This window comes from Salmo trutta, chromosome 25 (genome assembly GCF_901001165.1).
Source record: "Salmo trutta chromosome 25, fSalTru1.1, whole genome shotgun sequence".
NCBI classification, from domain to species: domain Eukaryota; kingdom Metazoa; phylum Chordata; class Actinopteri; order Salmoniformes; family Salmonidae; genus Salmo; species Salmo trutta.
The window spans coordinates 3,902,886-3,929,302 of record NC_042981.1 but is presented as its reverse complement, the minus strand read 5'-3'; the positions used below and the strand labels follow the sequence as shown (position 1 = coordinate 3,929,302).

Sequence of the window (26,417 nt, the reverse complement as noted above, 5' to 3'; positions counted from 1 at the left end):
TTAGATAGAGAACAGGGTGCTATTAGATAGGGAACAGGGTGCTATTAGATAGGGAACAGGGTGCAATTAGATAGAGAACAGGGTGCTATTAGATAGGGAACAGGGTGCTATTAGATAGGGAACAGGGTGCTATTAGATAGGGAACAGGGTGCTATTAGATAGGGAACAGGGTGCTATTAGAGAAGCATCCGTGGAGCAGCAGATTGACCTCGGAGTAAGCGTTGTACGAAGGCCCGTATGGAGCTGGTATCAGCCAGGTCTAGCTCTCGGACCTCTACGTTCGCCTCGCGGTAGATATGTCGTATCGATGTTGCGGCCTCCTCACCCTTCTCCACATCTCTGCACGCCATGATCACCCTCGCACCTGGAAACAGACAATAATCAATCATCAATAAAAAATCAGCATAGATGACACAGTTCCTTTTTAAAGACCACCTCTCCTCTTCTTTTACTTCCTTCTATCGTTATTGTTGAGGTCATGAAGGAAAGGAGGTAAGGACAGGAGGTAAGGAAAGGAGGTAAGGAAAGGAGGTAAGGACAGGAGGTAAGGAAAGGAGGTAAGGACAGGAGGTAAGGAAAGGAGGTAAGGACAGGAGGTAAGGACAGGAAGTAAGGACAGGAGGTAAGGAAAGGAGGTAAGGACAGGAGGTAAGGACAGGAAGTAAGGACAGGAAGTAAGGACAGGAGGTAAGGACAGGAGGTAAGGACAGGAGGTAAGGAAAGGAGGTAAGGAAAGGAGGTAAGGACAGGAGGTAAGGACAGGAAGTAAGGAAAGGAGGTAAGGAAAGGAGGTAAGGACAGGAAGTAAGGAAAGGAGGTAAGGACAGGAGGTAAGGACAGGAGGTAAGGACAGGAGGTAAGGACAGGAGGTAAGGAAAGGAGGTAAGGACAGGAGGTAAGGAAAGGAGGTAAGGACAGGAGGTAAGGAAAGGAGGTAAGGACAGGAATGAGGCCACACTATGAATGACTATGAGGATGAAGGCCAGGTGTGCGTACCAAATGGGACTATATGTATTACTGTTGACCAAGGGCCCAGGTTAGTGCACTAAATAAGGAAAAAGTTCCATTTGAGACCGTTTCTTTACTTAATCTCCACTGGCTGGCAATATCTTTGTGACAATGAACGTAAGGAGGCAAGGAAAGGAGACAAGGAATAGACTCCACACCATGTATAACTATCAGGATATGGCCCTGTATGTGTCTGTCAGTCACCTCTGATAGCCAGGTCCAGGGCAGTCTCCTTCCCAATACCAGTGTTGGCTCCAGTAATCAGGACTGTCTTCCCATCCAACCGGGCCATAGACATACATGTTCCACCTGCAGAGTATTTCCTGGACAGACAGGAAATATACCGGTGTTATTATCTCAAATCCAACGTATGTAGCTGTTCTGTCTATGTCGGTAAAGGTTGGCACTGGCACATTGTAAAAGTCCACACAGGCTGCGTTACAAAATGGCTCCCTATTCTCCATATAGAGCTCTACTGTTGACCAGGGCCCATAGAGCTCTACTGTTGACCAGGGCCCATAGAGCTCTACTGTTGACCAGGGATCATAGAGCTCTACTGTTGACCAGGGATCATAAAGCTCTACTGTCGACCAGGGCCCATAGAGCTCTACTGTTGACCAGGGCCCATAGAGCTCTACTGTCGACCAGCGATCCTAGAGCTCTACTGTCGACCAGGGCCCATAGAGCTCTACTGTTGACCAGGGATCATAGGGCTCTACTGTCGACCAGGGAACATAGAGCTCTACTGTTGACCAGGGATCATAGAGCTCTACTGTTGACCAGGGATCATAGAGCTCTACTGTCGACCAGGGATCATAGAGCTCTACTGTCGACCAGGGATCATAGAGCTCTACTGTCGACCAGGGAACATAGAGCTCTACTGTCGACCAGAGATCATAGAGCTCTACTGTTGACCAGCGATCATAGAGCTCTACTGTTGACCAGCGATCATAGAGCTCTACTGTCGACCAGGGCCCATAGAGCTCTACTGTCGACCAGGGATCATAGAGCTCTACTGTCGACCAGGGATCATAGAGCTCTACTGTCGACCAGGGCCCATAGAGCTCTACTGTTGACCAGGGATCATAGAGCTCTACTGTTGACCAGCGATCATAGAGCTCTACTGTCGACCAGGGCCCATAGAGCTCTACTGTCGACCAGGGATCATAGAGCTCTACTGTCGACCAGGGATCATAGAGCTCTACTGTTGACCAGGGATCATAGAGCTCTACAGTCGTGGCCAAACGTTTTGAGAATGACACAAAATATTAATTTCCACAAAGTTTGCTGCTTCAGTGTCTTTAGATATTTTTGTCAGATGTTACTATGGAATACTGAAGTATAATTACAAGCATTTCATAAGTGTCAAAGGCTTGTATTGACAATTACATGAAGTTGATGCAAAGAGTCAATATTTGCAGTGTTGACCCTTCTTTTTCAAGACCTCTGCAATCCGCCCTGGCATGCTGTCAATTAACTTCTGGGCCACATCCTGACTGATGGCAGCCCATTCTTGCATAATCAATGCTTGGAGTTTGTAGGTTTCTGTTTGTCCACCCGCCTCTTGAGGATTGACCACAAGTTCTCAATGGGATTAAGGTCTGGGGAGTTTCCTGGCCATGGACCCAAAATATCAATGTTTTGTTCCCCGAGCCACTTAGTTATCACTTTTGCCTTATGGCAAGGTGCTCCATCATGCTGGAAAAGGCATTGTTCGTCACCAAACTGTTCCTGGGTGGTTGGGAGAAGTTGCTCTCGAAGGATGTGTTGGTAACATTCTTTATTCATGGTTGTGTTCTTAGGCAAAATTGTGAGTGAGCCCACTCCCTTGGCTGAGAAGCAACCCCACACATCAATGGTCTCAGGATGCTTTACTGTTGGCATGACACAGGACTGATGGTAGCGCTCACCTTGTCTTCTCCAGACAAGCTTTTTTCCGGATGCCCCAAACAATTGGGATTCAGAGAAAATGACTTTACCCCAGTCCTCAGCAGTCCAATCCCTTTACCTTTTGCAGAATATCAGTCTGTCCCTGATGTTTTTCCTGGAGAGAAGTGGCTTCTTTGCTGCCCTTCTTGACACCAGGCCATCCTCCAAAAGTCTTTGCCTCACTGTGCGTGCAGATGCACTCACACCTGCCTGCTGCCATTCCTGAGCAAGCTCTGTACTGGTGGTGCCCCGATCCCGCAGCTGAATCAACTTTAGGAGACGGTCCTGGTACTTGCTGGACTTTCTTGGGTGCCCTGAAGCCTTCTTCACAACAATTGAACCGCTCTCCTTGAAGTTCTTGATGATCCGATAAATGGTTGATTTAGGTGCAATCTTACTGGCAGCAATATCCTTGCCTGTGAAGCCCTTTTTGTGCAAAGCAATGATGACGGCACGTGTTTCCTTTCAGGTAACCATGGTTGACAGAGGAAGAACAATGATTCCAAGCACCACCCTCCTTTTGAAGCTTCCAGTCTGTTATTCAAACTCAATCAGCATGACAAAGTGATCTCCAGCCTTGTCCTCGTCAACACTCACACCTGTGTTAAAGAGAGAATCACTGACATGATGTCAGCTGGTCCTTTTGTGGCAGGGCTGAAATGCAGTGGAAATGTTTTTTTGGGGATTCAATTCATTTCTATGGCAAAGAGGGACTTTCCAATTCATCTGATCACTCTTCATAACATTCTGGAGTATATGCAAATTGCCATCATACAAACTGAGGCAGCAGACTGTGAAAATTAATATTTGTGTCATTCTCAAAACTTTTGGCCACGACTGTACTGTTGACCAGGGCTCATAGAGCTCTACTGTTGACCAGGGATCATAGGGCTCTACTGTTGACCAGGGATCATAGAGCTCTACTGTTGACCAGGGATCATAGAGTTCTACTGTTGACCAGGGAACATAGAGCTCTACTGTCGACCAGGGATCATAGAGCTCTACTGTTGACCAGGATCATAGAGCTCTACTGTTGACCAGGGCCCAATAGAGCTCTACTGTTGACCAGGGCCCAATAGAGCTCTACTGTTGACCAGGGTTCATAGGGCTCTACTGTTGACCAGGGTTCATAGAGCTCTACTGTTGACCAGGGTTCATAGAGCTCTACTGTTGACCAGGGATCATAGGGCTCTACTGTTGACCAGGGATCATAGAGCTCTACTGTTGACCAGGGATCATAGAGTTCTACTGTTGACCAGGGAACATAGAGCTCTACTGTCGACCAGGGATCATAGAGCTCTACTGTTGACCAGGATCATAGAGCTCTACTGTTGACCAGGGCCCAATAGAGCTCTACTGTTGACCAGGGCCCAATAGAGCTCTACTGTTGACCAGGGTTCATAGGGCTCTACTGTTGACCAGGGTTCATAGAGCTCTACTGTTGACCAGGGTTCATAGAGCTCTACTGTTGACCAGGGATCATAGAGCTCTACTGTCGACCAGGGATCATAGAGCTCTACTGTCGACCAGGGAACATAGAGCTCTACTGTTGACCAGGGCCCAATAGAGCTCTACTGTTGACCAGGCTTCATAGAGCTCTACTGTTGACCAGGGCCCAATAGAGCTCTACTGTTGATCAGGGTTCATAGGGCTCTACTGTTGACCAGGGTTCATAGGGCTCTAATGTTGACCAGGGTTCATAGGGCTCTACTGTTGACCAGGGTTCATAGAGCTCTACTGTTGACCAGGGTTCATAGAGCTCTACTGTTGACCAGGGCCCAATAGAGCTCTACTGTTGACCAGGGCCCAATAGAGCTCTACTGTTGACCAGGGTTCATAGGGCTCTACTGTTGACCAGGGTTCATAGAGCTCTACTGTTGACCAGGGTTCATAGAGCTCTACTGTTGACCAGGGTTCATAGAGCTCTACTGTTGACCAGGGTTCATAGGGCTCTACTGTTGACCAGGGTTCATAGAGCTCTACTGTTGACCAGGGCCCATAGGGGCACTATATAGGGAATAGGCTTCCATTTGGGATGCAACCCCAGGCTACACAGAAAATAGATTACTGGTTAAAATTGTATTACATTTTTTTTTGGGGGGGGGGGATTGATTATTTATTACTTTTATTTCCTATTTAACATGAAACATATTGCTTCTCAATATGCTAGGATCAATCTGGCAACAATGATCAAACATTAACTCGTCCCAACAGTTACACCACAAAACCTGGCAAGGTACCGATTAACCAATGGCTTAACTCCGCTAACGCGCGCAACGCTTCTTGTGCGTAATCATGAAAATGATAGCGCTCACCTGCATTATTCAGACGAGGAGCCTCGACAATGACAATCACTGACAATGACCTGACAATCATTGTTCGACTAATTAGGGCAATATGAGATGCCTATATTAACAATTGGACCATATTCAATTGACAGTGCATTTAGAGCCTTTAGTCCAAACAACAACAAATTAATGTTGTACCGAAGAAGGTTGCCTTTTTTAATAATGAAAAAAAAGTGTTTCTTTAGGCTTTATTATTGCAGAGAAATATATATATATATATATATTATTTTTTTAATCAACAATGATGTCGATTCATTTAGCGACCCAATTGCCTGTCACAATCTCTTCGTTTTTCGGTAGCCTGACAATTACAACTAATTAGGGCAATATGAGATGCCAAGCATAGTAGCGGATGATGCATCGGCTATAGCCTTGAACATTCACCGCTCTTTCTTACCTAATGTGGGGTGCGGTTAAAACCATGAGCAGCGCGACAACCACAAGACCTGCGACAATCAATACGAGCTCCATCATGACACGTATCCTCTGTCTGTGTCTCTCTCTGTGTGTCTCTCTCTGTGTGTCTCTCTCTGTATGTCTCTCTGTCTCTCTCTCTCTCTCTCTCATCATGGTTCATCACACAGCTGATCTGAGATGTCAAACTTTATTGTGAAGTGTTGGTTTGGATGGGTTGTGTCAAAGATGCTCGTTCAATGGAACCTGGGATTGTAGTTTTCTTTCCACATATTAATTATGGAACATTTTTAATTATGTTTTAAAGAAAACAAAAAAACGAAAGTGAAGTTGAATCTAATAACTGCTATTTGGTTTGTAAGATACTAGTCTATATATTCACTCTCAGATGAAAACAATAATTGATCTGAATGAAGGTAAATATATCAGTTATGGTTATTACAAAAACGACGTTGACCACAATGCACCAGTGAAAGTGACCCTTTCAATGCCCGTATATAAATATCAAGCATATTATTTCAGTTTGACCACAATTTTGGACCATTATTCATATTATAAATATACAACATACATTTGAAGTTAGTTAGATTTTAAAAGCATGTACTTGACATTTGATTCGTGATAATAATTGGGCAGGATATTGACTTCGGGCAGGCAGTAACGCTAGACATGTGACACCAGATCACCAGAATGCGGAAAGAGTCCCGAGGATCTTGTTATGAGGTTTATCAACAAAATCTATAAGCGGCAATTAAACGGTTTAATGTTCTAATATTTGGAAGTTTCTGTTGTCAAGAAAGAAAACGGACAATTGAAAACACAAACCCTGCTGTTAAAAATAAAAGCAAAATGTCATCGGAAGAGTTTGAAAAGCTGCAGGAGATCTTCAAATCCCTTTATGACGAACTGAAGTTGATGCCCGACAGATTACTGAAATGCCAAGGAGGTAAAAGACCAGTTGAATTTAACATCTGTAACTGTTAAATGTCTATTTTGCCTTCTAAATACCTCTCCAATCCACTACCATTAGCTGCCCCCCACACCCTGTTGTCTTGGTTTAGTTTTACTTCTGCTTAACCACCCACTGCTGTTGAATGTCCAAAATATGGTTGCTATCAAATATAAATTATAAACTGGGTGGTTTGAGCCCTGAATGCTGATTAGCTGACAGCCGTGGTATATCTGACTGTATACCACGGGTATGACGACAACGTTGTATTTTTACTGCTCTAATTACGTTGGTAAACAGTTTATAATAGCAATAAGGCACCTCGGGGGTTTGTGGTATATGGCCAATATACCACGGCTAAAGGCTGTGTCCAGGCACTCCGTGTTGCGTCGTGATTAAGAACAACCCTTAGCCGTGGTATATTGGCCATATACCACACCCCCTCGGGCCTTATTGCTTCATTATAAGAGGAGGTTGCTAGGCCGAGCAGATGCGTGTTGTCGTCTACAACATTGGCGTGAGCAACAATAGTGGAATGATGCAAACGGATGAAAATAGTGGAGTCTTGCCACACTTGGACTAGATAATGCTAAACAAGGTTGAAATGTTGTTTTATAAAAATTCAACAAAAGACAGTTTGTTAATTTGACAAACACAAAATCTGTTTAAATCGCACGTTGGATGTATAAACTTTGCATTGGGGGAATACATACACTATATATGCCAAAGGATTTGGACACCCGTTAAATTAGTGGATTTGGATATTTCAGCCACACCCGTTGCTGACAGCTGGATAAAATCAAGCAATCAGCCACGTGCAATCAGCCATGCTGTAGAATGGCCCTTACTGAATAGCTCCTTTGTCTTTCAAATTGGCACCGTCGTAGGATGCCACCTTTCCAACAAGTCAGTTCGTCAAATATTTGCCCTGCTAGAGCTGCCCCCGGTCAACTGTAAGTGCTTTTATTGTGAAGTGGAAATGTCTAGGAGCAACAACGGCTCAGCAGCAAAGTGGTAGGCTACACAAGCTCACAGAACGGGACCGGCGAGTGCTGAAGCGTTTAGAGCAAAAATCGTCTGTCCTCGGTTGCAGCACTCACTACCGGGTTCCATACTGTTTCTGGAAGCAACGTCAGCATGAACTGTTCGTCGGTAGCACTCACTACCGGGTTCCATACTCTGGGTGTCCAAATCCTTTGGCACATATCAAATCAAAGTTTATTTGTCACATGCACCGAATACAACAGGTAGACCTTACAGTGAAATGCTGAATACAACAGGTGTAGTAGACCTCACAGTGAAATGCCGAATACAACAGGTGTAGTAGACCTCACAGTGAAATGCTGAATACAACAGGTGTAGTAGACCTCACAGTGAAATGCCGAATACAACAGGTGTAGTAGACCTCACAGTGAAATGCTGAATACAACAGGTGTAGTAGACCTCACAGTGAAATGCCGAATACAACAGGTGTAGTAGACCTTACAGTGAAATGCTGAATACAACAGGTGTAGTAGACCTTACAGTGAAATGCTGAATACAACAGGTGTAGTAGACCTTACAGTGAAATGCTGAATACAACAGGTGTAGTAGACCTTACAGTGAAATGCTGAATACAACAGGTGTAGTAGACCTCACAGTGAAATGCTGAATACAACAGGTGTAGTAGACCTCACAGTGAAATGCTGAATACAACAGGTGTAGACCTTACAGTGAAATGCTGAATACAACAGGTGTAGTAGACCTCACAGTGAAATGCTGAATACAACAGGTGTAGACCTTACAGTGAAATGCTGAATACAACAGGTGTAGTAGACCTTACAGTGAAATGCTGAATACAACAGGTGTAGTAGACCTCACAGTGAAATGCCGAATACAACAGGTGTAGTAGACCTCACAGTGAAATGCTGAATACAACAGGTGTAGTAGACCTCACAGTGAAATGCCGAATACAACAGGTGTAGTAGACCTTACAGTGAAATGCTGAATACAACAGGTGTAGTAGACCTTACAGTGAAATGCTGAATACAACAGGTGTAGTAGACCTTACAGTGAAATGCTGAATACAACAGGTGTAGTAGACCTTACAGTGAAATGCTGAATACAACAGGTGTAGTAGACCTCACAGTGAAATGCTGAATACAACAGGTGTAGTAGACCTCACAGTGAAATGCTGAATACAACAGGTGTAGACCTTACAGTGAAATGCTGAATACAACAGGTGTAGTAGACCTCACAGTGAAATGCTGAATACAACAGGTGTAGACCTTACAGTGAAATGCTGAATACAACAGGTGTAGTAGACCTTACAGTGAAATGCTGAATACAACAGGTGTAGTAGACCTTACAGTGAAATGCTGAATACAACAGGTGTAGTAGACCTTACAGTGAAATGCTGAATACAACAGGTGTAGTAGACCTTACAGTGAAATGCTGAATACAACAGGTGTAGTAGACCTTACAGTGAAATGCTGAATACAACAGGTGTAGTAGACCTTACAGTGAAATGCTGAATACAACAGGTGTAGTAGACCTTACAGTGAAATGCTGAATACAACAGGTGTAGTAGACCTCACAGTGAAATGCTGAATACAACAGGTGTAGTAGACCTTACAGTGAAATGCTGAATACAACAGGTGTAGTAGACCTCACAGTGAAATGCTGAATACAACAGGTGTAGTAGACCTTACAGTGAAATGCTTACTTACAGGCTCTAACCAATAGTGCAAAAAAGGTATTAGGTGAACAAAAGGTAAGTAAAGAAATAAAACAACAGTAAAAAGACAGTAGAGGCTATATACAGTAGAGAGGCTATATACAGTAGAGAGGCTATATACAGTAGAGAGGCTATATACAGTAGAGAGGCTATATACAGTAGAGAGGCTATATACAGTAGAGAGGCTATATACAGTAGAGAGGCTATATACAGTAGAGAGGCTATATACAGTAGCGAGGCTATATACAGTAGCGAGGCTATATACAGTAGAGAGGCTATATACAGTAGAGGCTATATACAGTAGAGAGGCTATATACAGACACCGGTTAGTCAGGCTGATTGAGGTAGTATGTACATGTAAATATGGTTAAAGTGACTATACATATAGGATGAACAGAGAGTAGCAGCAGCGTAAAAAGAGGGGTTGGGGGGGGGGGGCACACAATGCAAATAGTCCGGGTAGCCATTTGATTACCTGTTCAGGAGTGTTATGGCTTGGGGGTAAAAACTGTTGAGAAGCCTTTTTGTCCTAGACTTGGCACTCCGGTACCGATTGCCATGCGGTAGTAGAGAGAACAGTCTATGACGGGTGGCTGGGGTCTTTGACAATTTTTAGGGCCTTCCTCTGACACCGCCTGGTGTAGAGGTCCTGGATGGCAGGCAGCTTAGCCCCAGTGATGTACTGGGCCGTATGCACTACCCTCTGTAATGCCTTGCGGTCAGAGGCCGAGCAATTGCCGTACAAGGCAGTGATGCAACCAGTCAGGATGCTCTCGATGGTGCAGCTATAGAACCTTTTGAGGATCTCAGGACCCATGCCAAATCTTTTTAGTTTCCTGAGGGGGAATAGGCTTTGTCGTGCCCTCTTCACGACTGTCTTGGTGTGTTTGGACCATTCTAGTTTGTTGGTGATGTGAACACCAAGGAACTTGAAGCTCTCAACCTGATCCACTACAGCCCCGTCGATGAGAATGGGGGCGTGCTCGGTCCTTCTTTTCCTGTAGTCCACAATCATCTCCTTAGTCTTGGTTACGTTGAGGAAAAGGTTGTTATTCTGGCACCAACCGGCCAGGTCTCTGACCACCTCCCAATAGGCTGTCTCGTCATTGTCGGTGATCAGGCCTACCACTGTTGTGTAAACTTAATGATGGTGTTGGAGTCGTGCCTGGCCATGCAGTCTTGGGTGGGTGAACAGGGAGTACAGGAGAGGATCAGCGTAGCAGATGTGTTGCTACCTACCACCTGGGGGTGGCCCGTCAGGAAGTCCAGGATCCAGTTTCAGAGGGAGGTGTTTAGTCTCAGGATCCTTAGTGATGAGCTTTGAGAGTACTATGGTGTTGAACGCTGACCAGTAGTCAATGAATAGCATTCTCACATAGGTGTTTCTTTTGTCCAGGCAAAACCCTGGATCATTGTTATTCTAACTTCCGCGGCGCATATAAAGCCCTCCCTCGCCCTCCTTTCGGAAAATCTGACCACGACTCCATTTTGTTGCTCCCAGCCTATAGACAGAAACTAAAACAGGAAGCGCCCATGCTCAGGTCTGTTCAACGCTGGTCCGACCAATCGGATTCCACACTTAAAAGATTGCTTCGATCACGTGGACTGGGATATGTTCCACACAGCGTCAGACAATAACATTGATGAATACGCTGATTCGGTGAGCGAGTTTATTAGCAAGTGCATCTGTGATGTTGTACCCACAGCGTCTATTAAAACATTCCCCAACCAGAAACCGCGGATTGATGGCAGCATTCGCGCAAAACTGAAAGCGCGAACAACTGCTTTTAATCAGGGCAAGGTGACCGGAAACATGACTGAATACAAACAGTGTAGCTATTCCCTTCAAGGCAATCAAACAAGCTAAGCGTCAGTATAGAGACAAATTAGAGCCGCAATTCAATGGCTCAGACACGAGAGGTATGTGGCAGGGTCTACAGTCAATCACGGACTATAAAAGGAAAACCAGCCCCGTCGCGGACCATGATGTCTTGCTCCCAGACAAACTAAACAACTTCTTTCCTCGCTTTGAGGACAATACAGTGCCACTGACACGGCCCGCTACCAAAACCTGCGGGCTCTCCTTCACTGCAGCCAACGTGAGCAAAACATTTAAACGTGTTAACCCTCGCAAGGCTTTCGGCCCAGACGGCATCCCCAGCCGCGTCCTCAGAGCATGCGCAGACCAGCTGGCTGGTGTGTTTACGGACATATTCAATCAATCCTTATCCCAGTCTGCTGTTCCCACATGCTTCAAGAGGGCCACCATTGTTCCTGTTCCCAAGATAGCGAAGGTAACTGAGCTAAATGACTATCACCCCGTAGCACTCACTTCCGTCATCATGAAGTGCTTTGAGAGACTAGTCAAGGATCATATCACCTCCACCCTACCTGACACCCTAGACCCACTCCAATTTGCTGACCACCCCAATAGGTCCACAGACGATGCAATCACACTGCACACTGCCCTAACCCATCTGGACATGAGGAATACCTATGTAAGAAGGCTGTTCATTGATTACAGCTCAGCATTTAACACCAAAGTAACCTCCAAACTCGTCATTAAGCTTGAGACCCTGGGTCTCGACCACGCCCTGTGCAACTGGGTTCTGGACTTCTGATGGGCCGCCCCCAGGTGGTGTGAGGGTAGGTAACAACATCTCCACCCCGCTGATCCACAACGCTGGGGCCCCACAAAGGTGCGTTCTCGGCCCCCTCCTGTACTCCCTGTTCACCCACGACTGCGTGGCCATGCACGCCTCCAACTCAATCATCAAGTTTGCAGACGACACTACAGTAGTAGGCTTGATTACCGACAACGACGAGACGGCCTACAGGGAGGAGGTGAGGGCCCCACATCACGAACAACTGAAACGGTCCACCCACACAGACAGCGTGGTGAAGAAGGCGCAGCAGCACCTCTTCAACTACAGGAGGCAGAAGAAATTCGGCTTGTCCTCAAAAAACACTCACCAACTTTTACAGATGCACAATCGAGAGCATCCTGTCGGGCTGTATCACCGCCTGGTACGGCAACTGCTCCGCCCACAACCGTAAGGCTCTCTAGAGGGTAGTGAGGTCTGTACAACGCATCACCGGGGGCAAACTACCTGCCCTCCAGGACACCTACACCACCCGATGTGACAGGAAGGCCAAAACGATCATCAAGGACCGCAACCACCCGAGCCACTACCTGTTCACCCCGCTATCATCCAGAAAGCGAGGTCAGTACAGGTGCATCAAAGCTGAGACCGAGAGACTGATAAACAGCTTCTATCTCAAGGCCATCAGACTGTTAAACAGCCATCACTAACATTGAGTGGCTGCTGCCAACATACTGACTCAACTCTAGCCACTTTAATAATGGAAAAATGTATGTAATAAATGTATCACTAGCCACTTTAAACAATGCCACTTTATATAATGTTTACATAACCTACATTACTCATCTCATATGTATATACTGTACTCTATACCATCTACTGCATCTTGCCTATGCCGTTCGGCCATCACTCATTCCAATATTTTTATGTACATATTCTTATTAATTCCTTTACACTTGTGTGTGTACTAGGTAGTTGTTGTGTAATTGTTAGATTACTTGTTAGGTATTGTTAGGCTATATACACAGGGTACCAGTACTGAGTAATGATAACTAGGCTATATACACAGGGTACCAGGCTATATACACAGGGTACCAGTACTGAGTAATGATAACTAGGCTATATACACAGGGTACCAGGCTATATACACAGGGTACCAGGCTATATACACAGGGTACCAGGCTATATACACAGGGTACCAGTACTGAGTAATGATAACTAGGCTATATACACAGGGTACCAGGCTATATACACAGGGTACCAGGCTATATACACAGGGTACCAGTACTGAGTAATGATAACTAGGCTATATACACAGGGTACCAGTACTGAGTAATGATAACTAGGCTATATACACAGGGTACCAGTACTGAGTAATGATAACTAGGCTATATACACAGGGTACCAGTACTGAGTAACGATAACTAGGCTATATACACAGGGTACCAGGCTATATACACAGGGTACCAGTACTGAGTAATGATAACTAGGCTATATACACAGGGTACCAGGCTATATACACAGGGTACCAGTACTGAGTAATGATAACTAGGCTATATACACAGGGTACCAGTACTGAGTAATTATAACTAGGCTATATACACAGGGTACCAGTACTGAGTAATGATAACTAGGCTATATACACAGGGTACCAGGCTATATACACAGGGTACCAGTACTGAGTAATGAGTAATGATAACTGTCACGAGAATTTTCAATCCCAATGATAATAACTAACAATCAGTAAGCTTTGACCAATCCCCAAGGTTTGTAAGACACTGGGTTAAGAATAATTAGGAAAAGACTCAGCTTATGCAAAAGGTCTGTACAGTTTATTCAGAGAACGTTCTGAAGTACATTACACAAAGACATTCATTATATAACTCACTCCCCACTTACGCACATACCTCCACACAAACAGTAGATGTCCTATGCACATACCTCCACACAAACAGTAGATGTCCTATGCACATACCTCCACACAAACAGTAGATGTCCTATGCACATACCTCCACACAAACAGTAGATGTCCTATGCACATACCTCCACACAAACAGTAGATGTCCTATGCACATACCTCCACACAAACAGTAGATGTCCTACGCACATACCTCCACACGAACAGTAGATATCCTACACACATACCTCCACACAAACAGTAGATGTCCTATGCACATACCTCCACACAAACAGTAGATGTCCTACGCACATACCTCCACACGAACAGTAGGTGAGTTGTGTGCTTCTCCAGAGTTCTCACCACTGTGTATCACTAGCCAGCGCTGTCCGTTCCCTTTCCCCAGAGATTAGAGGAAGCTTGATAGGTACTCCCTGTCCTATCATAAGTTTCTCAGAGTTCTAGCCAGGTCGGGTCAAACACAGTGTTCATTGTTCTTGGTATTCTCTTAGGCACACACACACACACACACACACACACACACACACACACACACACATTTCTCTTCCTTTCTTTACTAAACCTTATGGGACTTATGTTTAGTACTTTAATTATTCATTATACATGCTACATAAACAACTAATTACTAATTAGTTACGTTTCAGGGTGGGATTCTTTTAATCATTACCTTTTAAACATATAATTCCCGTATCAATAACTAGGCTATATACACAGGGTACCAGTACTGAGTAATGATAACTAGGCTATATACACAGGGTACCAGGCTATATACACAGGGTACCAGGCTATATACACAGGGTACCAGGCTATATACACAGGGTACCAGGCTATATACACAGGGTACCAGGCTATATACACAGGGTACCAGTACTGAGTAATGATAACTAGGCTATATACACAGGGTACCAGGCTATATACACAGGGTACCAGGCTATATACACAGGGTACCAGGCTATATACACAGGGTACCAGGCTATATACACAGGGTACCAGTACTGAGTAATGATAACTAGGCTATATACACAGGGTACCAGGCTATATACACAGGGTACCAGGCTATATACACAGGGTACCAGTACTGAGCAATGATAACTAGGCTATATACACAGGGTACCAGGCTATATACACAGGGTACCAGGCTATATACACAGGGTACCAGGCTATATACACAGGGTACCAGTACTGAGTAATGATAACTAGGCTATATACACAGGGTACCAGGCTATATACACAGGGTACCAGGCTATATACACAGGGTACCAGTACTGAGTAATGATAACTAGGCTATATACACAGGGTACCAGGCTATATACACAGGGTACCAGGCTATATACACAGGGTACCAGGCTATATACACAGGGTACCAGGCTATATACACAGGGTACCAGGCTATATACACAGGGTACCAGTACTGAGTAATGATAACTAGGCTATATACACAGGGTACCAGGCTATATACACAGGGTACCAGGCTATATACACAGGGTACCAGTACTGAGTAATGATAACTAGGCTATATACACAGGGTACCAGGCTATATACACAGGGTACCAGGCTATATACACAGGGTACCAGTACTGAGTAATGATAACTAGGCTATATACACAGGGTACCAGGCTATATACACAGGGTACCAGTACTGAGTAATGATAACTAGGCTATATACACAGGGTACCAGGCTATATACACAGGGTACCAGTACTGAGTAATGATAACTAGGCTATATACACAGGGTACCAGTACTGAGTAATGATAACTAGGCTATATACACAGGGTACCAGGCTATATACACAGGGTACCAGGCTATATACACAGGGTACCAGTACTGAGTAATGATAACTAGGCTATATACACAGGGTACCAGTACTGAGTAATGATTACTAGGCTATATACACAGGGTACCAGGCTATATACACAGGGTACCAGTACTGAGTAATGATATCTAGGCTATATACACAGGGTACCAGGCTATATACACAGGGTACCAGGCTATATACACAGGGTACCAGGCTATATACACAGGGTACCAGGCTATATACACAGGGTACCAGTACTGAGTAATGATAACTAGGCTATATACACAGGGTACCAGTACTGAGTAATTATAACTAGGCTATATACACAGGGTACCAGGCTATATACACAGGGTACCAGGCTATATACACAGGGTACCAGTACTGAGTAATGATAACTAGACTATATACACAGGGTACCAGGCTATATACACAGGGTACCAGGCTATATACACAGGGTACCAGTACTGAGTAATGATTACTAGGCTATATACACAGGGTACCAGTACTGAGTAATGATAACTAGACTATATACACAGGGTACCAGGCTATATACACAGGGTACCAGGCTATATACACAGGGTACCAGGCTATATACACAGGGTACCAGGCTATATACACAGGGTACCAGTACTGAGTAATGATAACTAGGCTATATACACAGGGTACCAGTACTGAGTAATTATAACTAGGCTATATACACAGGGTACCAGGCTATATACACAGGGTACCAGGCTATATACACAGGGTACCAGTACTGAGTAATGATAACTAGACTATATACACAGGGTACCAGGCTATATACACAGGGTACCAGGCTATATACACAGGGTACCAGTACTGAGTAATGATTACTAGGCTATATACACAGGGTACCAGTACTGAGTAATGATAACTAGACTATATACACAGGGTACCAGGCTATATACACAGGGTACCAGGCTATATACACAGGGTACCAGGCTATATACACAGGGTACCAGGCTATATACACAGGGTACCAGGCTATATACACAGGGTACCAGTACTGAGTAATGATAACTAGGCTATATACACAGGGTACCAGGCTATATACACAGGGTACCAGGCTATATACACAGGGTACCAGTACTGAGTAATGATAACTAGGCTATATACACAGGGTACCAGGCTATATACACAGGGTACCAGGCTATATACACAGGGTACCAGTACTGAATAATGATAACTAGGCTATATACACAGGGTACCAGGCTATATACACAGGGTACTAGGCTATATACACAGGGTACCAGTACTGAGTAATGATATCTAGGCTATATACACAGGGTACCAGGCTATATACACAGGGTACCAGTACTGAGTAATGATAACTAGGCTATATACACAGGGTACCAGGCTATATACACAGGGTACCAGTACTGAGTAATGATAACTAGGCTATATGGACAGGGTACCAGTACTGAGTAATGATAACTAGGCTATATACACAGGGTACCAGGCTATATACACAGGGTACCAGGCTATATACACAGGGTACCAGTACTGAGTACTGATAACTAGGCTATATACACAGGGTACCAGTACTGAGTAATGATAACTAGGCTATATACACAGGGTACCAGTACTGAGTAATGATAACTAGGCTATATACACAGGGTACCAGGCTATATACACAGGGTACCAGGCTATATACACAGGGTACCAGTACTGAGTAATGATAACTAGGCTATATACACAGGGTACCAGGCTATATACACAGGGTACCAGTACTGAGTAATGATAACTAGGCTATATACACAGGGTACCAGGCTATATACACAGGGTACCAGGCTATATACACAGGGTACCAGTACTGAGTAATGATTACTAGGCTATATACACAGGGTACCAGTACTGAGTAATGATAACTAGGCTATATACACAGGGTACCAGTACTGAGTAATGATTACTAGGCTATATACACAGGGTACCAGTACTGAATAATGATAACTAGGCTATATACACAGGGTACCAGGCTATATACACAGGGTACCAGTACTGAGTAATGATAACTAGGCTATATACACAGGGTACCAGTACTGAGTAATGATAACTAGGCTATATACACAGGGTACCAGGCTATATACACAGGGTACCAGGCTATATACACAGGGTACCAGGCTATATACACAGGGTACCAGGCTATATACACAGGGTACCAGGCTATATACACAGCTGGTACCAGGCTATATACACAGGGTACCAGTACTGAGTAATGATTACTAGGCTATATACACAGGGTACCAGGCTATATACACAGGGTACCAGGCTATATACACAGGGTACCAGGCTATATACACAGGGTACCAGGCTATATACACAGGGTACCAGTACTGAGTCAATGAGCAGGAGTACGAGGTAATTGAGGTAGATATGTACATTTTAACTATGAATAAAGTGACTAGGCAACAGGATAGGTAATAAAGTATAGTAGTTAGAAATTTGGTTTTCAGAAGTATTACATTGTAAATGTACTCTTTATCCGTCTGTCAGCATATTTCAAGACATGGCATATAAGTCGCTCTGGATAAGAGCGTCTGCTAAATGATGTAAATGTAAATAAGGGTGCAGTGAGATACACGCTGGGGTTGAACAATACGTTTCTTGTCGCTCATCTTTGAAATACCTATACTTTTAAACTGGAAATCAACCAATTCTCCATCATTAACACAATGGGACAGTCAAACGCTTTATCTAAATGTTGAAAAGTGCTCGGGTGAAGGAGAGAGTCAAAATGGCTGCAGTTTGAGGCCGTATGGCGGCGAGTTATGCGGGGCGCTGGGGGGGGGGGGTGGTGTCTGGCCAGGTGTGATGTCGTTGATGTTAAAAAAGGGAGACAGTAGCAGCAGTGTGTGTGATGAGTCAAAAGAGTTAGTACAAAAAGGTCACCCAAACCATAGACTGTTCTCTCTGCTACCGCTCAGGAAGCGGTACCAAAGCGTCAAGTCTAGGACCAAAAGACTCCTTAACAGCTTTTTTATTAAACCTTCTCTCCCCAATTATGTGGTATTGGTAGTTACAGTCTTGTCTCATCGCTGTGACTCCTGTACGGACTCGGGAGAGGCGAAGGCCGAGAGCCGCGCGTCCTCCGAAACACGGCCCAACCAAGCCGCGCTGCTTCTTGACACAATGCCCCGCTTAACCCGGAAGCCAGCCGCACCAATGTGTCGGAGGAAACACCGTACACCTGGCGACCGTGTCAGCGTGCACTGCGCCCGGTCCGCCACAGGAGTCACTAGAGCGCGACGGGACAAGGACATCCCTGCCGGACAAACCCTCCCCTAATCCGGACGACGCTGGGCCAATTGTACGCCGCCCCATGAGTCTCCTGGTCGCGGCCGGATGTGACAGAGCCTGGACTCGAACCCAGAATCTCTAGTGGCACAGCCAACACTGTTTAACTTTTTATAATTTTTTAACTTGAGTTTATTTAGTAAATATTTTCTTAACTCTTCTTGAACTGCATTTTTGGTTAAGGACTTGTATTCAGCATTTCACGGTAAGGTCCACACTTGTTGTATTCAGCATTTCACGGTAAGGTCTACACTTGTTGTATTCAGCATTTCACGGTAAGGTCTACACTTGTTGTATTCAGCATTTCACGGTAAGGTCTACACTTGTTGTATTCAGCGCATGTGACAAATATAGTTTGATTTGAAGGAAAGAAAACGCAATTTAACGGATTTAACTTATTTTAGGAAAACAGCCCTGATGTTGGTAACAAACATTTATATTGTAATCCACAGTCACATCTATTTATGTTTCAAGACGTAGAAAGGTTTTTATGACATTTTTACCATGGGGGGAAAAACATTGCGATACTGATATTGTTCCAGCCCTACTAAAGTTGTGGCATGATTCCACTATTTTTATCCGTTTGCATCAGTTTCAATGGGGGACTTTTATTTTGAAGGCGAACCGCTATTCCACTATTGTGTTGCTCAAGCTAATGTTGTTGATGACACATTGATGCCTAGGTAAACTGACACCAACCACAATAATAAATAAAAAGTGTTCCTGTTTTTACAGAGGAGAAGAAGAGGTTGGTGCGAACTTTTGACGAAAGACATGGCGAGGCAGTGGAAGTGGTAAGTGGTACTGTGCCATTTTTTTTTTTGTATTTTATTCTATACGTAATCTCATCTGTATCGATTTATAGCTTAAAAAAAAATTCTAGCAGATTATTCTGAATGTTCACCGGCTGGTACTAGTGATCTGTAGTGAAAAGTAGTAGATATTAATAAAACCTGATCGCTTGTGGTTTACTATTAAAACCTTGATCAGATGGACATGCTACTGGCATAGAGTTGAAGGAATTAACTAACACTACAATAACATGGGTTAACATTTCACAAGTTAACTGTTTTAATGAAGAATACTGTATTAATCCATATGAGATTGAAGTGTTTTCTAAGGTACCCAACATCTCCTGTGTGTGTGTGTGTGTTTTTATATACACTGAACAAAAATATAAACGTAACATTGTAAAGTGTTGGTCCCATGTTTTCATGAGCTGATATAAAAGATCCCAGAAATGTTCCATTACGCACATAAAAGCTTATCTCTCTCTAAATGTTGTGAATAAATTAGTTTGCATCCCCCTGTTAGTGAGCATTTATCTTTTGCCAGTTTGGCAGTATGTCCAACCGACTTCCACATTAGGGCTTCTTCTTCACCTGCGGGATCATCTGGGGAGGGGGTATGCCCTCCCTCCCAGACCCCCATGGCTACGCTCTTGTCCAGTCATGTGAAATCCATAGATTAGGGCCTAATGAATTGATTTAAATCGACCACCACAACACTGGTTATAGCTGACTATCCAGACCTGGTCAGATCATTACATGTACTTTCCTTATATGAACTGTAAAGAAATCTTTGAAACTGTTGCATGTTGCGTTTCTATATGTTGTTCTGTCTGTGTGTGTGTGTGTGTGTGTGTGTGTGTGTGTGTGTGTGTGTGTATATGTGTGTGTGTTTGTATATATATGTATATGTGTATATGTGTTTGTGTGTGTGTTTGTATATGTATGTATGTATGTATGTGTATATATATGTGTATATACATACATACATACATACATACATACATACATACATACATACATACATACATACATACATACATACATACATACATACATACATACATACATACATACGGCCACGCATTAGGATGCAAAGGCTGCAGCTGAGGGCAGCTACAATGCCAATTTTAGAGGGGTATGAAATTGCTCATGTTTCTCCTGGTGGATCTCCAGCTGCAAGGGATGGAGCAGGAATTGATCGGTGTTCCCTCGTCCTACCGAAACACCATGTCCACAAAGCTACGTCTGTACCGCAGAGACCTGGGGAAGCTCCAGAGAGAGGTGAAGAGCTCTGACCTGTCCTCCACCTTCTCTACCCGGCCAGCAGACGGCGCCTACGGGATCTACTCCTCTCAGAACGAACACAGCGTGAGTCTAGACTGACTTACATTGGTTCAAGGAGGGTAAAGTTGCCCCCTAGACGCTGATCTGGGGTCAGTTTTTAGCATTTTTTTCCCCTAATAATGTTTGAATTGGAGGAAGAGAAGCTTATCCTAGATCTCTACCTAGAGGGACCTTCACCAGGGAACTGTTTACGTACACCATCCATTCACCTTAGCCCTACAGTAGGATGAGTTATGTCGGTTACAACTGGTGGTGGTAAAGACCATACAGCCCTGATATGTGGTGATGCTGTTGAGATACAAGACAACGTTCCCGAAAGGGACATGATAAAGAATATATTCAGCTTATTGCACTTTCCGTGCAGGTATTGATTGATTTTTTTTATTAATTGAGGATTTATATTATCTGTTTGGGGTTTTCAGACCCAGCTTCAGTCTCAGAGGGCCTTGCTGCTCCAGGGACACGAGCACCTGAACAACGCCAGTCAGAGTATAGAGAGGAGTCAGCGCATCGCTGCAGAGACGGACCAGATCGGCGTGGACATCATCGAGGAGCTGGGAGAGCAGAGAGAACAGCTGGACCGCACCAGAGACCGAGTGAGTGGGATTGGGAAGCTCTGAGTGGGATCGGGAAGCTCTGGAGACATAAGGCTCTCAGTGGGAAGCTCTGGAGACATAAGGCTCTGAGTGGGATTGGGGAAGCTCTGAGTGGGATTGGGGAAGCTCTGAGTGGGATTGGGGAAGCTCAGAGGGGATGGGGAAGCTCTCTGAGAGGGGATTGGGAAGCTCTCTGAGAGGGCATTGGGAAGCTCTCTGAGAGGGCATTGGGAAGCTCAGGGGTTGTAGAAGGGTTCATATTCATAAAGCGTCTCTGTGTAGGAGTACTGATCTAGTTCTGCCTTCTAGATCCTAATGAAGGAGATTATATGGACAGATCTGAGATCAGATTGAATGAGATGATATGGACAGATTCCAGATCAGATTGAATGAGATGATATGGACAGATCTGAGATCAGATTGAATGAGATGATATGGACAGATTCCAGATCAGCACTCCTAATTAGAGAATCTTTGTGGACATGGGCCTTGGTATCAGAACTATGGCAGCCTGGTCCCGAGTCTCTCCCAGCCCTCCCCTGGGCCCCAACCCTTCGATGTTCACAGATCTGTGAGGTGTAAACAATATGGTGGATAGCTCCTCTACACTGGTTATATCTGTCTATATAGACCTCCTCTACACTGGTTATATCTGTCTATATAGACCTCCTCTACACTGGTTATATCTGTCTATATAGACCTCCTCCACTACACTGGTTATATCTGTCTATATAGACCTCCTCCTCTACACTGGTTATATCTGTCTATATAGACCTCCTCCTCTACACTGGTTATATCTGTCTATATAGACCTCCTCCTCTACACTGGTTATATCTGTCTATATAGACCTCCTCCTCTACACTGGTTATATCTGTCTATATAGACCTCCTCCTCTACACTGGTTATATCTGTCTATATAGACCACCTCCTCTACACTGGTTATATCTGTCTATATAGACCTCCTCCTCTACACTGGTTATATCTGTCTATATAGACCTCCTCCTCTACACTGGTTATATCTGTCTATATAGACCTCCTCCTCTACACTGGTTATATCTGTCTATATAGACCTCCTCCTCTACACTGGTTATATCTGTCTATATAGACCTCCTCCTCTACACTGGTTATATCTGTCTATATAGACCTCCTCTACACTGGTTATATCTGTCTATATAGACCTCCTCCACTACAACACTGGTTATATCTGTATATATAGACCTCCTCCTCTACACTGGTTATATCTGTCTATATAGACCTCCTCCTCTACACTGGTTATATCTGTCTATATAGACCTCCTCCTCTACACTGGTTATATCTGTCTATATAGACCTCCTCCACTACACTGGTTATATCTGTCTATATAGACCTCCTCTACACTGGTTATATCTGTCTATATAGACCTCCTCTACACTGGTTATATCTGTCTATATAGACCTCCTCCTCTACACTGGTTATATCTGTCTATATAGACCTCCTCTACACTGGTTATATCTGTCTATATAGACCTCCTCTACACTGGTTATATCTGTCTATATAGACCTCCTCTACACTGGTTATATCTGTCTATATAGACCTCCTCTACACTGGTTATATCTGTCTATATAGACCACCTCTACACTGGTTATATCTGTCTATATAGACCACCTCTACACTGGTTATATCTGTCTATATAGACCTCCTCCTCTACACTGGTTATATCTGTCTATATAGACCTCCTCTACACTGGTTATATCTGTCTATATAGACCTCCTCCACTACAACACTGGTTATATCTGTCTATATAGACCTCCTCCACTACAACACTGGTTATATCTGTCTATATAGACCTCCTCCACTACAACACTGGTTATATCTGTCTATATAGACCTCCTCTACACTGGTTATATCTGTCTATATAGACCTCCTCCACTACAACACTGGTTATATCTGTATATATAGACCTCCTCCTCTACACTGGTTATATCTGTCTATATAGACCTCCTCCTCTACACTGGTTATATCTGTCTATATAGACCTCCTCCTCTACACTGGTTATATCTGTCTATATAGACCTCCTCTACACTGGTTATATCTGTCTATATAGACCTCCTCTACACTGGTTATATCTGTCTATATAGACCTCCACTACACTGGTTATATCTGTCTATATAGACCACCTCTACACTGGTTATATCTGTCTATATAGACCTCCTCCTCTACACTGGTTATATCTGTCTATATAGACCTCCTCTACACTGGTTATATCTGTCTATATAGACCTCCTCCACTACAACACTGGTTATATCTGTCTATATAGACCTCCTCCTCTACACTGGTTATATCTGTCTATATAGACCTCCTCCTCTACACTGGTTATATCTGTCTATATAGACCTCCTCCTCTACACTGGTTATATCTGTCTATATAGACCTCCTCCTCTACACTGGTTATATCTGTCTATATAGACCTCCTCCTCTACACTGGTTATATCTGTCTATCTAGACCTCCTCCTCTACACTGGTTATATCTGTCTATCTAGACCTCCTCCTCTACACTGGTTATATCTGTCTATCTAGACCTCCTCCTCTACACTGGTTATATCTGTCTATCTAGACCTCCTCCTCTACACTGGTTATATCTGTCTATATAGACCTCCTCCTCTACACTGGTTATATCTGTCTATATAGACCTCCTCCTCTACACTGGTTATATCTGTCTATATAGACCTCCTCCTCTACACTGGTTATATCTGTCTATATAGACCTCCTCCTCTACACTGGTTATATCTGTCTATATAGACCTCCTCCTCTACACTGGTTATATCTGTCTATATAGACCTCCTCCTCTACACTGGTTATATCTGTCTATATAGACCTCCTCCTCTACACTGGTTATATCTGTCTATATAGACCTCCTCTACACTGGTTATATCTGTCTATATAGACCACCTCCTCTACACTGGTTATATCTGTCTATATAGACCACCTCCTCTACACTGGTTATATCTGTCTATATAGACCCCTCCTCTACACTGGTTATATCTGTCTATATAGACCTCCTCCTCTACAACCTGGTTATATCTGTCTATATAGACCTCCTCCTCTACACTGGTTATATCTGTCTATATAGACCTCCTCCTCTACACTGGTTATATCTGTCTATATAGACCTCCTCCTCTACACTGGTTATATCTGTCTATATAGACCTCCTCCTCTACACTGGTTATATCTGTCTATATAGACCTCCTCCTCTACACTGGTTATATCTGTCTATATAGACCTCCTCTACACTGGTTATATCTGTCTATATAGACCTCCTCTACACTGGTTATATCTGTCTATATAGACCTCCTCTACACTGGTTATATCTGTCTATATAGACCTCCTCCTCTACACTGGTTATATCTGTCTATATAGACCTCCTCTACACTGGTTATATCTGTCTATATAGACCTCCTCCTCTACACTGGTTATATCTGTCTATCTAGACCTCCTCCTCTACACTGGTTATATCTGTATATATAGACCTCCTCCTCTACACTGGTTATATCTGTCTATATAGACCTCCTCCTCTACACTGGTTATATCTGTCTATATAGACCTCCTCCTCTACACTGGTTATATCTGTCTATATAGACCTCCTCCTCTACACTGGTTATATCTGTCTATATAGACCTCCTCCTCCACTACACTGGTGAGATCTGTCTATATAGACCTCCTCTACACTGGTTATATCTGTCTATATAGACCTCCTCTACACTGGTTATATCTGTCTATATAGACCTCCTCCTCTACACTGGTTATATCTGTCTATATAGACCTCCTCCTCTACACTGGTTATATCTGTCTATATAGACCTCCTCCTCTACACTGGTTATATCTGTCTATATAGACCTCCTCTACACTGGTTATATCTGTCTATATAGACCTCCTCCTCTACACTGGTTATATCTGTCTATATAGACCTCCTCCTCTACACTGGTTATATCTGTCTATATAGACCTCCTCCTCTACACAGGTCTATATAGACAGATATAACCAGTCTGTTCATTAAATATAAAGAGGAGGGATCAAATTGAGATTGTCCTGGAATCGAAACCATCAAGAGTTCTTGAAAAGAGAAGATGTCGAATTCTGAGTCACCTGTTGTTGTCTTTGTTGTGTTCCACCTGTTAGTTGGCCAACACTGGCGAGAACCTCAGTCGGAGCAGGAAGATCCTACGAGCCATGTCTCGACGGTGAGTCCCCAACAGCTGTGCTGTCAGATCGATCACCAGGCAGCGCTGTTGTCCATGTTCTCATGTTAGTATAAAATGGCATCTTTATTTATACGGGTTATTCTAATTGTGGGAACTATTTTGCAAGAGAGGCCTTTTTTTTTCTTCAGTTTGTTGAATCTGTCCTCTGTCATTGAGTTGCTGTGTGTGTGTGTGTGTGTGTGTGTGTGTGTGTGTGTCTGTCCTTCCTCTTTCAGACTGATGACCAACAAGCTGTTGTTATCCGTCATCATTTTGATGGAGCTGGCCATACTGGGTGCAGTAGTCTACCTCAAGTTCTTCCGCAAGTAGTAGGCTCGCTGACGGATCAACAAGCAATACAGGTCGCAGCCAGCGCTCAGCAAAGCTCTCCTCTCCCCTTGTCCTCTCCGCTCTGTCCTTTCTCCTCTGTCCTGTCCTCTCCCCTCTCTCCTGTCCTCTCCCCTCTCTTCTCTCCTC

At 43.9% G+C, this 26,417-nt stretch overlaps 2 protein-coding genes across 5 annotated transcripts in view; one reads left to right on the top strand and one right to left on the bottom strand.

Annotated features, from left to right (window-relative positions):
• Positions 1-14,189, bottom strand: part of LOC115161869 (retinol dehydrogenase 12) — a 29,252-nt gene extending 15,063 nt beyond the window's left edge. For 2 of the 4 annotated variants that reach the window (XR_003869442.1, XM_029712678.1), the window contains exons 1-3: positions 5,683-6,173; positions 1,213-1,331; positions 209-364 (exon numbers count right to left, since the gene is read on the bottom strand). Coding sequence is in view for 3 of the 4 variants with exons in the window: in XM_029712678.1 (XP_029568538.1) it covers positions 209-364; positions 1,213-1,331; positions 5,683-5,855 (448 nt within the window). In the remaining variant the exon portion in view is untranslated. Of the gene's footprint in view, positions 1-208; positions 365-1,212; positions 1,332-5,682; positions 6,174-14,146 lie in introns of those variants that run through there. The other 2 variants (XM_029712680.1, XM_029712679.1) reach the window with 2 other exon arrangements.
• vti1b (vesicle transport through interaction with t-SNAREs 1B) overlaps positions 1-26,417 on the top strand; it is a 37,912-nt gene extending 11,495 nt beyond the window's left edge. Inside the window, exons 3-8 of the mRNA XM_029712681.1 lie at positions 6,423-6,645; positions 19,729-19,787; positions 20,958-21,152; positions 21,551-21,724; positions 25,879-25,940; positions 26,177-26,417. Of these exons, the coding sequence (XP_029568541.1) occupies positions 6,549-6,645; positions 19,729-19,787; positions 20,958-21,152; positions 21,551-21,724; positions 25,879-25,940; positions 26,177-26,270 (681 nt within the window). The 5' untranslated portion in view covers positions 6,423-6,548 and the 3' untranslated portion in view covers positions 26,271-26,417. The remainder of the gene's footprint in view (positions 1-6,422; positions 6,646-19,728; positions 19,788-20,957; positions 21,153-21,550; positions 21,725-25,878; positions 25,941-26,176) is intronic.